The 13,741-nt window shown below is 52.7% G+C and overlaps 1 protein-coding gene across 8 annotated transcripts in view; it reads right to left on the bottom strand.

Annotated features, from left to right (window-relative positions):
- disc1 (DISC1 scaffold protein) overlaps positions 1 to 13,741 on the bottom strand; it is a 215,018-nt gene that overhangs the window by 171,119 nt on the left and 30,158 nt on the right. For all 8 annotated transcript variants that reach the window (XR_011940649.1, XR_011940650.1, XR_011940651.1 and 5 more), the window contains one exon: positions 1,453 to 1,522. Coding sequence is in view for 5 of the 8 variants with exons in the window: in XM_072498529.1 (XP_072354630.1) it covers positions 1,453 to 1,522 (70 nt within the window). In the remaining 3 variants the exon portion in view is untranslated. The remainder of the gene's footprint in view (positions 1 to 1,452; positions 1,523 to 13,741) is intronic.

Raw genomic sequence — 13,741 nt, 5'->3', positions numbered from 1 at the left:
ACCCATAATCCACCACCCCCCATCCCAAACACTCTGCGCGCGGTGACCAGAACACAGTCGAGCCTCGCGCAGCCCGCCACCTCAAACACCGCAACCAATCGGGGACTGCAGTTGGGAACTTCTTCCCGTAATCGGGAACTCCACAACTGATCGCTCCACGACCCTCCCGACACCCAGCCGCGACCCACCTGCGGGTCGGGACCCTGAGTTTGAAAACCCCTGATCTAGTTAATAACTTTACAATAGGTGACCTCAAACAGTCCAGTATTGGAACTGTGGTGACATAAGCTGAGCTAGTAAGTTTGACATAAAACTGCTTCAGGATACATTGTTATGGACTCCATTGGGAAAATTCACATCTAGAATGGCTTTCAGCAGCAATCTGGAAGACAGGCACACTTCAGATACAACAGAATTTATGAAGATGAGTAATCATAATGTAATCAAATTTGAGGTCTGTCAAACAGATCAAGCTTAAGACCAGAACTGAAGCATATATTTTCAAGAAAGCAACCAACAATAAAATGACAGAGAAATTAAAATGTAAATAAAAACAAACAGAGTCCCAACTCCACTCATTGGAGGTTAAAATTTGCAATTTGCCGAGTGGAACATCCGGGGAGATGGTTGCATAGTGGTAATGTCACTTGACTTGTAGTCCTGAGGCCCAGGTTAACGCTGTGGGAATATGGTTTAAAATGGCAGCGATGAAATTTAAATAATTTTTTTTAAAAATCTGGCACTGAATGCTAGTCCCAGTAATAGTGACCATGAAACTATTCCCGATTGTCATTAAAAAAATCATTTGATTCACGAATGTCCTTTAGGAAAGGGAATTTGCGTCCTTATCTGACTGGCTTACATGCGACTTCAGATCGACAGCAATGTGGCTGACTCTTATGTGTTCTTAAGGGATGGGCAACAAATATTGGCCTTGCCAGCAATGCCCACAACCATGAGCGGATAAAAATGGCACTTATCTCATTTCACCATCATATTCACACGCCTTATAATAATCTTTATTATTGTCACAAGTAGGCTTACATTAACATTGCAATGAAGTACTGTGAAAATCCCCTAGTCACCTCACTGCATCTGTTCGCGTACACAGAGGGAGAATTCAGAATGTCCAATTCACCTTACAAGCACGTCTTTCGGGACTTGTGGGAGGAAACCGGAGCAACCGAAGAAACCCAAGCAGACACAGGGAGAATGTGCAGAATCTACACAGACAGTGACCCAAGCCGGGAATTGAAACCAGGTCTCTGTCAAGCAACAGTGCTAACCACTGTGCTACTGTGCCACCCATAATTTTGTACATGAACATAATAGGACACTGAATTTTGCAGTACTAAGCATTACGAAGAAATTCGGCTCATGTTCTCAAAAGAAATGTAATATAACATTTTATAATAATGCAATTAATTATGACAAAATTCAATAGGAGCTCACCTTTCTCATAATCATCTTCCTGTACAGCCTTCTTCTGAAGTTTCTTCAGCTTTTGGATCATAGATTGAAGCTATATATAAAAACATAAATTGTGCAAAAGCTAGAACCGAAGCATATTTAGAACATAACATATAGGCACATTTGAACATTTCCAAAATGAATTCTTTGAGAATGGTGAAGGTCTTCATTTTTTTTTTTATAAATAAATTTATTAAACGTTTTCATAAAATATAAATAACAAAATATGAAAAAAGAACCCAACAGGGTGAAGTACAAAACACAAGCTAAAAAAAAAGCAACCTCCCAAACCCCTCCCCGCCCCCCCCTGTACATAAATAATAAATTAATATTAACACCCCGACTTAACACAACAGGTGTATACACCCCCTCAGACCCTCCAGTGTAAATAACATAAACAAAAATAAAGTAAACCCCCCCCCCCCAGCTGCTGCTGCCATTGACCAATGTCTATCGTTCTGCCAGAAAGTCTAAGAACGGTTGCCACCGCCGAAAGAACCCTTGTACCGACCCTCTCAAGGCGAATTTCACCTTCTCCAATTTAATGAACCCTGCCATATCGCTGATCCAGGATTCCACGCTTGGGGGTCTTGCATCTTTCCACCGAAGGAGAATCCTTCGCCGGGCTACCAGGGACGCAAAGGCCAGAATTCCGGCCTCTTTCGCCTCCTGCACTCCCGGCTCCTCTGCCACCCCTAATATTGCGAGCCCCCAGACCGGTCTGACCCTGGATCCTACCTCCCTCGACACCGTCCTCGCTACGCCCTTCCAAAATTCCTCCAGCGCTGGTCATCCCCAGAACATATGGGTGTGATTTGTTGGGCTCCCTGAGCACCTAACACACCTGTCCTCACCCCCAAAGAACTGGCTCATCCTTGTCCCGGTCTTGTGTGCCATGTGCAGCACCTTAAACTGTATGAGGCTGAGCCTCGCGCATGAAGAGGAAGAATTCACCATCCCGAGGGAATCTGCCCACGTCCCCTCTTCGATCTCCTCTCCCAACTCCTCCTCCCACTTACCTTTCAACTCCACCACCGAGGCCTCCACCTCCTCCTGCATCACCTGGTAAGATTCCGAGATCTTCCCCACTCCCACCCCCCACCCCCGTGAGCACCCTGTCCTGTACTGTGTGTGGCAATAGCCGCTGGAATTCCACAACCTGCCATCTGGCAAACGCCCTTACCTGTAAGTACCTGAAGGTGTTCCCCGGGGGGAGCACGTACTTCTCATCCAGCTCACCCAAGCTCGCGAACTTCCCGTCCACAAACAGGTTCCCCAACTTTCGTATCCCTGCCCTGTGCCACCCCGAAAACCCTCCACCTGTTCTTCCTGGGGTGAACCAGTGGTTCCCCCGTAATGGGGTCCACTCCGAGGCCCCAAGTTCCCCCCTATGCCGCCTCCACTGCCCCCAAATTTTGAGGGCGTCACCACCACCGGGCTCTTGGTATACCTCCTCGGAGGTAGCGGCAGCGGCGCCATTGCCAGCGCCCCCAGACTCGTACCCACACAGGACGCCTTCTCCAGCCTCTTCCATGCAGCCCCCTCCCCCTCCATCATCCACTTGCGCACCATCGTCGCATTGGCGGCCCAGTAGTACCCACAGAGGTTGGGCAGCGCCAGCCCCCCCCCCACCCCCCCCATCTCTACTCCGCTCCAGGAACACCCTTCTCACCCTCGGATTCCCTCGCGCCCACACAAACCCCATTATACTCCTGTTAACCCGCCTGAAGAAAGTCTTCGGGATAAACACGGGGAGGCACTGGAACAGGAAAAAAAACCTTGGGAGCACCGTCATTTTGATTGACTGCACCCTACCCGCCAAGGACAGCGGCAACGCGTCCCACATCTTTAACTCCTCCTCCATTTGCTCCACCAGCCTTGTAAAGTTAAGCCTATGCAAGGCCCCCCCAGCTCCTGGCCACCTGGACCCCCAAATATCTGAAGCTCCTCTCCGCCCTTTTTAGTGGGAGCTCGCCAATCCCCCTCTCCTGGTCCCCTAGCTAAACTACGAACAGCTCGCTCTTCCCCATATTGAGCTTGTACCCCGAAAAGTCCCCGGATTCCCCAAGGATCCTCATTACCTCTGGCATTCCTCCCACCAGGTCCGCCACATACAGCAGCAGGTTGTCCGCATAAAGCGACACCCTATGCTCCTACCACCCCGCACCAACCCCCTCCAGTTCCTCGACTCTCTCAGTGCCATAGCCAGGTCAATCGCCAGTGCGAAGAGCAGGGGGGACAGGGGGGACCCCTGTCTCGTCCCTCGGTGCAATCGAAGGTACTCGGACCTCCTCCTATTTGTGGCCACACTCGCCATCGGGACCTCATACAACAGCCTAACCCACCTGACAAACCCCTCCCCAAACCCCTTCAGCACCTCCCACAGGTACCCCCACTCTACCCTATCGAAGGCTTTCTCAGCATCCATCGCCACCACTATCTCCGCCTCCCCTTCACTCGCCGGCATCATGATAACGTTCAAAACGCACATTCACGTTCAACAATCTCCCCTTCACAAACCCCGTCTGGTCTTCATGGATGATCTGCGGCACACAATCCTCAATCCTCGTGGCTAAGACCTTCGCCAGCACCTTGGCATCTACATTTAGCAAGGAAATCGGTCTGTAAGACCCACATTGCAGGGGATCCATGTCCCGCTTCAGGATCAAGGAGATCAGTGCCCGGGACATCGTCGGGGGTAAAGCCCCCCCTTCCCTTGCCTCATTGAAGGTCCTAACTAACAGCGGGCCCAACAGGTCCATATATTTTATATACAAATCGACCGGGAAACCGTCCGGCCCCGGTGCCTTCCCCGCCTGCATGCTTCCTATCCCTTTTATCAGCTCCTCCAGCCCAATCAGGGCGCCCAGTCCCGCCACCAGTCCCTCTTCCACCTTTGGAAACCTCAATTGGTCCAGGAAACAGCCCATCCCTCCCTCCTCCAATGGGGGCTCGGATCGGTACAATTCCTCGTAGAAGTCCCTGAAGACCCCATTGATGCCAACCCCACTCCGCACCACGCTCCCTCCCCTGTCCTTAACTCCCCCGATTTCCCTAGCTGCGTCCTGCTTCCGAAGCTGATGCGCCAGCATCCGGCTTGCCTTTTCCCCATACTCGTAGACCGCCCCCTGGGCCTTCCTCCACTGCACCTCCGCCTTCCTGGTGGTCACCAGGTCGAATTCGGCCTGGAGGCTGCGCCTCTTCCTCAACAATCCTTCCTCAGGATCTTCCGCATACCTCCTGCCCACCCTCACCATCTCCCCCACCATCCTCTCCCTATCCCCTCGCTACTTGTGGGCCCTAATGGAGATCAGCTCTCCCCTCACCACCGCCTTCAGTGCCTCCCATACCATCCCCACTCGGACCTCCCCGTTGTCGTTGGTCTCCAAGTACCTGTCTATACTTCCTCGGACCCGCCCGCTCACCTCCTCGTCCGCCAACAGCCCCACGTCCAAGCGCCACAGCCCTCTCCTCCCCCATCTCCAAGTCCACCCAATGCGGGGCATGGTCCGAAATGGCTATTGCCGAATACTCGGTATCCTCTACTCTCGCTATCAGCGCCTTACTCAAAATGAAAAAGTCGATTCGAGAATAAGCCTTATGGACGTGTGAGAAGAATGAAAATTCCCTAGCCCCCGGCCTTGCAAATCTCCAAGGGTCCACCGCTCCCATTTGGTCCATAAATCCCCTCAACACTCTAGCCACTGCCGGCTTCCTACCCGTCCTAGACCTGGAGCGATCCAGTGCCGGATCCAACACCGTGTTAAAGTCTCCCCCCATTATCAGGCCCCCCACGTCAAAGTCTGGGATCCGACCCAACATACGGCGCATAAAACCCGCATCGTCCCAGTTCAGATCATACATATTGACCAGTACCACCCTTTCTCCCTGCAACTTACCACTATGTACCTACCGCCATTATCTGCCACAATGCTCGACGCCTCGAATGACACCTTCTTTCCCACCAAGATCGCCACCCCTCGATTTTTGGCATCTAGCCCCGAATGAAACACCTGACCTACCCACCCTTTCCTCAGTCTTACCTGGTCTGCCACCTTCAGGTGTGTCTCCTGGAGCATAACCACATCCGCCTTGAGCCCCTTCAGGTGCGCGAACACGCGGGCCCGCTTAACCGGCCCATTCAGTCCCCTTACATTCCAGGTTATCAGCCGGATCAGGGGGTACCCGCCCCCCTCCCCCGCCGACTAGCCATGACCCCTCCTTGGCCAGCCACGCGCCCACACCCCACACCCGGCCCGTTCCCCACAGTGGCATACCCCCGTCTCGGACCCCCACTCGCTCCAGCTCCTCCTTGACCTTAGCAGCTGCAACTCGATCCCCCCCCCCCCCCAACTAGGACCCATCCTAGCTGGTTTACTCCCCCCATTGCACTTCCGTAAGTCAGCTGACTCTTGCTGACCCCGGCCACTCCCGCCTCCCCTTCGACTCCTCCCATAGTGTGGCACACCCTCCTCTCCCGCTCCCCATCCACAGGCTCTCCCCCACCCCCCTCCGTTCTAAGCGCGGGAAACAATCCTTGTTTCCCCCCCCTCCCCCCCAGTCTTCGGCACAGGAAAAAAGCCCGCGTTCTCCACCTACAAGACCCCGCCCCCAACCAAAACAGTGCCCAACCCGCCCCATCCGCCCTCCCCAACGCGAAAGAGAAAAACACAGAGAAAAAGAAACCCAAAACAATGGAAAGGCCCCCCCCACCCCGGAACCAAAAATAGGCGTAACATATCCAACGCAGTCCCCAATCGCCCATCCCGACCCTCAGTCTGTGTCCAGCTTCTCGGCCTGAACAAAGGCCCACGCCTCCTCCGGAGACTCAAAATAATGGTGCCGGTCCTTGTAGGTAACCCACAGTCGCGCCGGCTGCAACATGCCAAACTTCACCCCCTTCCTGTGCAGCACCGCCTTCGCTCGATTGAACCCGGCCCTCCTCTTCGCCACCTCCGCACTCCAGTCCTGATATATCCGAACCTCCGCGTTCTCCCACCTGCTGCTCCTCTCCTTCTTGGCCCACCTGAGCACACACTCCCGATCAACGAACTGATGGAACCGCACCAGCACCGCCCGCGGAGGCTCGTTAGCCTTGGGCCTCCTCGCCAACACTCTATGGGCTCATTCCAGCTCCAGGGCCCCTGGAAGGACCCCGCTCCCATCAGAGAGTTCAACATGGTGACCACATAGGCCCCCACGTCCGGCCCCTCCAGGAGGCCCAGAATCCGCAGATTCTTCTGCCTCGACCGATTCTCCATCTCCTCGAACCGCTCCTGCCATTTCTTGTGGAGCGCCTCGTGCGCCTCCACCTTTACCGCCAGGCCTAAGATCTCGTCCTCATTGTCAGAGATCTTTTGTCGAGCCTCTCGGATCGCCACGCCCTGGGCCGTCTGTGTCTCCAGCAGCTTATCAATAGAAGCCTTCATCAGCTCCAGCAGGTCCGTTCTAATCTCTCGGAGTCAGCGCTGGATACCCTCCTGTTGCTCCTCCGCCCACTGCCTCCACGCTGCCTGGTCTCCGCCCGCCGCCATTTTGTCCTTCTTCCCTCCCTTCTTCGGGTCCACCACCACCTTTTTTGTCACCCCGCTCCTAGTTAAAGCCATATACTGACGGGGAGCTATTATTAACTCCTTCCCATACCGGGAAACGTCGAAAAGGTTCCCTTGGGGGCCCTGAAAAGAGACCAAAATTCAGTTTTTGCAGGAGACGTCGAATGTGCGACTTAGCTCCGCATAGCCGCAACCGGAAGTCTCGAGAGGGAATCCTTTTGGCAGTGTTCGCTTCACCAATCTGCCCCAAAAAGTCTGTGGAAACTCCTGAAAAAGGTCTGAGAGTCTGTTCCAGACGGGAGCTGCCAAATGCGTGACCTACTCCTCCATGGCGCCACCGGAAGCCTCGTCCCCGCTTCTTCAATAGCCTTGGTAGATCTTTTCACAGTTGTTCCCTCTGCTGCTAGAATTCACCTTTAATAGAGGCCCTCAAGTCAGCTTGCAGCTTTAAGCTTGCCCATCCCCTGCCTGCATGCTGGAAGAGGCTCTGTTTATCCTGCAGTTACAGCCAAATCTTTTACTGTTTCTGCCGGGTCTGGTAACCAAGAGACATACCATTCCTGGGGGACACTATCGGGATGTTGCAGTCTTCTTCCCACACCGGGAAATGTCAAACAAATGCCGTGGGGGCCCTGTAAAGAGCCCAAAAGTCCGTTCCAAGCGGGAGCTACCGAATATGCGACCTAGCTCTGCATAGCCGCACCCGGAAGTCCGTGAAGGTCTTCATAACCGACATTCAACCTGTATGGATCTCTGCAGTTTTTGTTTTTTTTTATAAATTTTGAGTACCCAATTATTTTTTCCAATTAAGGGGCAATTTAGCATGGCCAATCCACCTATCCTACGGTTGTGGGGGTGAAACCCACGCAAACACGGGGAGAATGTGCAAACTCCACACGGACAGTGACTCGGGGCCGGGATTCGAAACCGGGTCCTTAGTGCCGTAGGCATCAATGCTAACCACTGTGCCATCGTGCTGCCCCGCAGATCTTTTATAACAAAGAGGTATTGTTTGTGCAGAATCTGCTTCTTGGAGCTCGGTGATATATACTTACTTATTTTCCATCTGTGTGTGGGGAACAAAATCCTTAACACATACTTTATAAAGACATTTATTATTACTTATGCATTGCACATAGACAAACATTCCTTCCTTAGCCAGCTGCTGCTCGATGTTGATTCTATTGGTAGTCACAATGAACAACTTGATTTTTCTCCTAACAAAGATGTCATGCAGAACAGTTGTAAGATTTCCATGACATCAGTGTCAGATCTACTTATGGAGTAGGAGAGTCAATTCAGAAAATTTGGCTCTGCACAGATTTTATCCAATGTATCGGTTCGGTCAGCCACACTGATTGATTGATATTTGTCACTTGTCACATGTCCCGAAGTAAGTGAAAAGTATTTTTCTGCGGCCAAGGGAATGTACACAGTACATACCTAGTAGACAAAAATAATAATCAACAGAGTACATTGACAAATGGTACATCAACAAATAGTGATTGGTTACAGTGCGGAACAAGAGCCAAACAAAGCAAATACATGAGCAAGAGCAGCATAGGGTGTCGTGAATAGTGTTCTTACAGGGAACTCTGGATATGTAAAGTATGTAAAGTACAAGAAATTGCACAGCATCATTTTCTCAGTGATATGAGTCAGCACAAAGCGTGTTAAAGTACTACTTCTTTACTGGAGTAATCTCCATCACACTTTGGTGTTAATGTTTAATTTCCTATCTGGTTTGGAGCTGATTTCTGCTTTTTGCAGACCCATAACCTGGAGATCCCGCTGGAACAATCAAAATTAGATAGGAGGAATATGATTCTAGTAAATGAGTCAATCGATTTTTAAAAGAACAGAAGTTAATGTAACTAGGTATCAGAAACTGGGAAGGATGCATAATATTTAAGGGTATTTAGGGATGGGAACATTGACAAAAAGTTGAAGAGTCAACTTAAAACTAAAATATCTGTCCACCGAGTGTGCTTCAGTGGACTGATATTGAGAATAAATTATCTTCCAGGTTAAAATTCACTGTTGTAAGGCAATCAATAACAACACTTTAACAATGTGAGTGTGTGTGTGTGTGTTGGGGGGGGGGGGGACGGGACGAATAGATCACTTGGGGAAAAGATCAAAATTGGGTCTTGTATATACACTAAAGTGAGGGATCTCACAAAGTCATGCCTTGCATGTAATCAGTTGATACAATAAACAACGGTGTCCCCACAAACAATGCTACAAATTATTTCAAAGTACTCGGCAGAGAATTATTTTCCAGTAAGCTAAAAGTCATTGCTGAAACAAGTGTTGACCATTCACCACACTTCTTCCATAAACTTTAACAATTTTCTTATAACAAACTAGTAACTCCTTTAGACTTTGCCACCAGCATTATTACTACACAAGCATAATTTATTGAAGTTTAATTTATGTATAATTTCAATTTACTCTTCAGAGTTTAACGGGCTGAGTAGCAGTTGTCTACTCCTTCACTCTTTTAGCCATGATAATTAAGGGACTTGCAGGTTCTACCATTTTATATTACAGCACTCTGATAACTAATCCAAAGCACCAGAACCAGCCCAAGGTATTTAGTACCGTATACACAGGAAATATTTCACATGTTTTAAACAGGCTTGTTACAGAACGACAGATTCCCTAAAAACTACGAATCACTGTTGACAAGAAGTGGAAAGTAATTGTTAAGAAATAGATATAGTTTTAAGTATGTTATATTTGTATTAATGTGTGTTGGGCATGACCTACAGCTTTAAGTTTTAGTTTAAATTTTTTAAGCTGCCTGTACGTCTTGTGGGTTTGTTCGATCCCTGCGTTGTAATGAGGGCTTAAAAATAATCCTTATTAATGTCACAAGTAGGCTTACACATTAACATTGCAATGAAGTTACTGTGAAAATCCCTTATGACCCTAAAACAAATACATGGGGCAACATTCTCCGCCCAGTGATGCCGGAATCGCTAACTGTGATTGGGTGGAGAATCGCATTAACCAAAAGTCACAGAGTGATGGCATTCTACTCCGAGTTATAAGTAAACACCATGGGCATATCATTAATGAGCTTGACTCAGTATTCTCCGGGGCTTCCGCGATGCTCCGTCTCCGCCAGGAGGAATTACCGATGGTGGGTTTCAAAAATCAAGAAACACGTGCCGTGGCTGGTGAGGCAGAGAACAGAGGTAGGTCATGTTCCCAGAGACGTGACCATAGGTCGTCGCTTTTTGGGAGAGGGAGGGTGGGGGGAGAGGGGGGGGTGACAAGGGGAAGGGCCGTAGTGTTAGGGCGACCCCCCCCCCCCCCCGTGACTGGGCTGTCCAGGCGCAGACCCCCCCCCCCCCCGTGACTGGGCTGTCCAGGCGCAGACCCCCCCCCCCCCCCCCCCGTGACTGGGCTGTCCAGGCGCAGACCCCCCCCCCCCGTGACTGGGCTGTCCAGGCGCAGACCCCCCCCCGTGACTGGGCTGTCCAGGCGCAGACCACCACTGCCATGTCCTGCAAGGCACCCATCTTGCTGAGCACCCAATTAAACACCAACCGTAGCCTGTGGTTGTGCACAGTGACACCGGCTGTACGGGTGCTCGGGCCAGAGGCCACCGCGATGTTGGGCACTGTAGAGACCAGTGGTGCAGTGCCGAGGGCAGAGTGCCAGGAGGAACGACCTGGGGTGGGTGTCGGATGGGGAGGGTGGGGAGGGGGACATGCGGGGGCAGGGATTGCAATGCAGGTCACTGTGTGGCCCGTTGGACCTGGCTGGGCACAGAGGTACGCACCATGCTAACATGTCTGTCTTTCACCCCCTGCAGAAATGGACTTCGGAATCCAACCAAGAATGGTGGCCTTCATCCTGGCCGTCGCAGCCCTGGAGGATGCACTGAGGCTGTATCAGGAGCTGCTCGGGGAGGATCCTGCAGCAGCAGGACCTACCCCAGTGGAACGGGAGCCAGCCGCTCAACAGGCTGAGGTGAAAAGGAGGCACATCAGGCCTCGTGTGTACTGGCAGCGCCTGTCATTCAAGGACCTGCCGGACCAGGCATGCCATCGCAGACTCCGGCTGAGCAGGGGGACAGTGCGACATAGCTGCCGGATCATGGCACCCCTGGAACCGCCGCGTATGGAAGGGGACACCTGCTCCCGGTGGCCATCAAGGTGACGGTCGCCCTGAACATTTACGCTTCACGCTCCTTCCAGATGCCGTGTGGGGTCCTGTCTGGTATCTCGCAGGCCTCAGTGCACAGGTGCATCCGCGCCGTCACAGAAGCTATATATGTCCGGTCGGCACAATACATCAGCCTGAAAATGGACCAAGCCCACCAGTTGCTCGGGCAGCAGGGTTCACCGCCATGACCAAGATGCCCTATGTCCAGGGGGTGATCGCCGGGATGCATGCTCCCTTTGGGCACTGGCCCATGACAGGCCTGTCTTCACAAACTGAAAGGCATTCCACTCGATGAGCGTGCAGCTGGTATGTGACCATGGGCTGCACATAGTGTACGTCTGCACCCAATACCCAGGTAGTGTTCATCCTGGAACACTTGACGGTTCCGGACACCTTTGAGGCTCAGCCCCGGATGAGGGGTTGGGTCCTAGGCGACAGGGGTTATCCGCTGTGGTCATGGCTGATGACGCCTATCCAGGGGCCACAGACCAGCACGGCGACCAGCTACAACGGCGCGCATGTCACGACCAGAGGCATGATGGAGCGGTGCATTGGTGTCCTGATCACTCTGGAGGGGCCCTCCAGTACAGCGATAGGAAAGTCTCCCACATTATGGTGACCTGCTGCATCCTCCACATTGCGCAGCAGAGGGGCGATGTGCTGGAGGATGAGGATGGACACCAGGCCTCATCTGATGGAGAGGATGTGAAGAGTGGGCAGGGCATGGCGCCCAGGCAGGCACAGGGGGCCGCTCATGTGCGCCAGGGCCGGGGCACACTGGAAAGGATGATCCCCACCTTGCAGCCTCCTCTGTGATTCCAACCTGCCTCACCAGGGTTTACAGTAACAGCGGGTCTGGTCCATGGGATGGAGGATAATGACGACCCACTCTGCAATGAGCTCTTGTGTTCCACATCATTTGGCAATGTCTGACTCCTGCCCACGGTAGCATTTTCCACCGTCCATCTTGGTGATTCCTGCATGCGAGTTGGCTAACCCTTCACAGTCCTACCGAACCCACTGGGTGGTGGAGCTGTGGAGGGAGTGCGGGGGGGTTGAAATTGAGAAGCAAGTGGAAGGGCGGGGTACGGGGACGATGTGTGTTGTGCGACCTTGGGGCCCCGGCCCATACCCACTTCCAACAGTCGCCATCCTCCCCCCCCCCCCCCCACCCACCTCTGCCCACCACTCCTTCTGCAGCCAGGCCACGCCTGCCCAGCACTCGTACTCTTCTGACAAAGCACAGAGGCAGTTTGAAACGTTTGTGCACGTGTGTATTGTGAAACAATGAACATTTATGTACAAATCCGGGCCCTAGACCCTAACTCTATTTTGTGTGCAGCACCCGTGCCAACTTAACTGGTGTCTACCTTTCTAGCCTTACGGGTCCCAACTCTACAGTTAGGTGGATCCCCAGGAGGTACATCAGGGGTGGAGGTGGCCTGCTGTGAATCCTGCCCTGTGACAAGGGTCCCCTTTGGTGGCAGTCCTCTGGAGTGACCGGGCCTGGATGAGCCCGGCAGTCTTCTTGGTGTACCAAGTGGCACGGTGCCACCCTGTTCAGCCCATTGCCCATTGGATGCACCAGGGACAGGAGAGGGGGCGGAGTTTGAGGCGCTGTGATGTTCCAGCACCTTCCCCGAGGGAGTCAGCAGCATGGACCCCATCACCTCCTCCTCCCTTTGGGGTGCCCGATGTCCCCCGGGATACTCCGCGGGACGGAGTGCGACCAGAATGGACTCCTGGGACACTCCCACCACCTGGCACTGCCACTCCTAGAGGCCCACTCTAGTCTTGACCAAGTTTTCCATACTCATGGTCACAGAGCACAGGGACTGGGCCACCTCCCTCTGAGACTGTGCCACATCACACAGTGACTGTGCCACCTCCCTCTGAGACTGGCTCAGGTCAGCTAGTGCCCAGGCAATGCTGATGACGCCCTCAGCCATAACCTGTCATGACTGGCCCTAGTACATAGCTGCCTGTAACAGGGCAGCCATGTGCCTCGGCCAGTGCCCATACAGAGGGCCCGGGGCCTTGGATATCTTGACCCATGATTGATACTGTCGCCTCCAAGGCCTCCACCGTGGACTCCACCAGTGCGATGTTGGCCTAGGTGGCACGCATTGTCGGCATTGCCTCCTGCCCCTGCAGGCAGGTGGGCTCTTCCAACTACACCTGCAGGCGTGGGATGGTTGCTGACAGTCCCTCATGTAGGCACCAGTTCTGTGTCTGCATCCCCATTGTCGATGGGACCACCCTTTCCAGAAGGGGATTCCTACCTCCACCTGATGTATCGCAGCAAGAGTGTGGTGCGTGCCAGATAGTGTCTCAGGAGCCTCTTCATTCACATGCCGAACCGAGGTGAATGTCTCTGGAATGGTGGAGGGAGTTATCGACTGATGTGATAAGAGGTTGGTGTTGTCCACGGACTGGTGCTCCGGGGTGTCGTGAGCTGGCGTTTGGGGGCTTGCATCATTGTCGCCTCCTGCCTGGACGTTTCCAAAAGTTGCAATGTTGTCATTCATCTCAAGAGGCTT

The sequence above is a fragment of the Scyliorhinus torazame genome, chromosome 4, assembly GCF_047496885.1.
Source record: "Scyliorhinus torazame isolate Kashiwa2021f chromosome 4, sScyTor2.1, whole genome shotgun sequence".
Classification (NCBI taxonomy): domain Eukaryota; kingdom Metazoa; phylum Chordata; class Chondrichthyes; order Carcharhiniformes; family Scyliorhinidae; genus Scyliorhinus; species Scyliorhinus torazame.
Note: the sequence above shows the minus strand (reverse complement) of the source record. Positions and strands in the feature narration are given on the sequence as shown.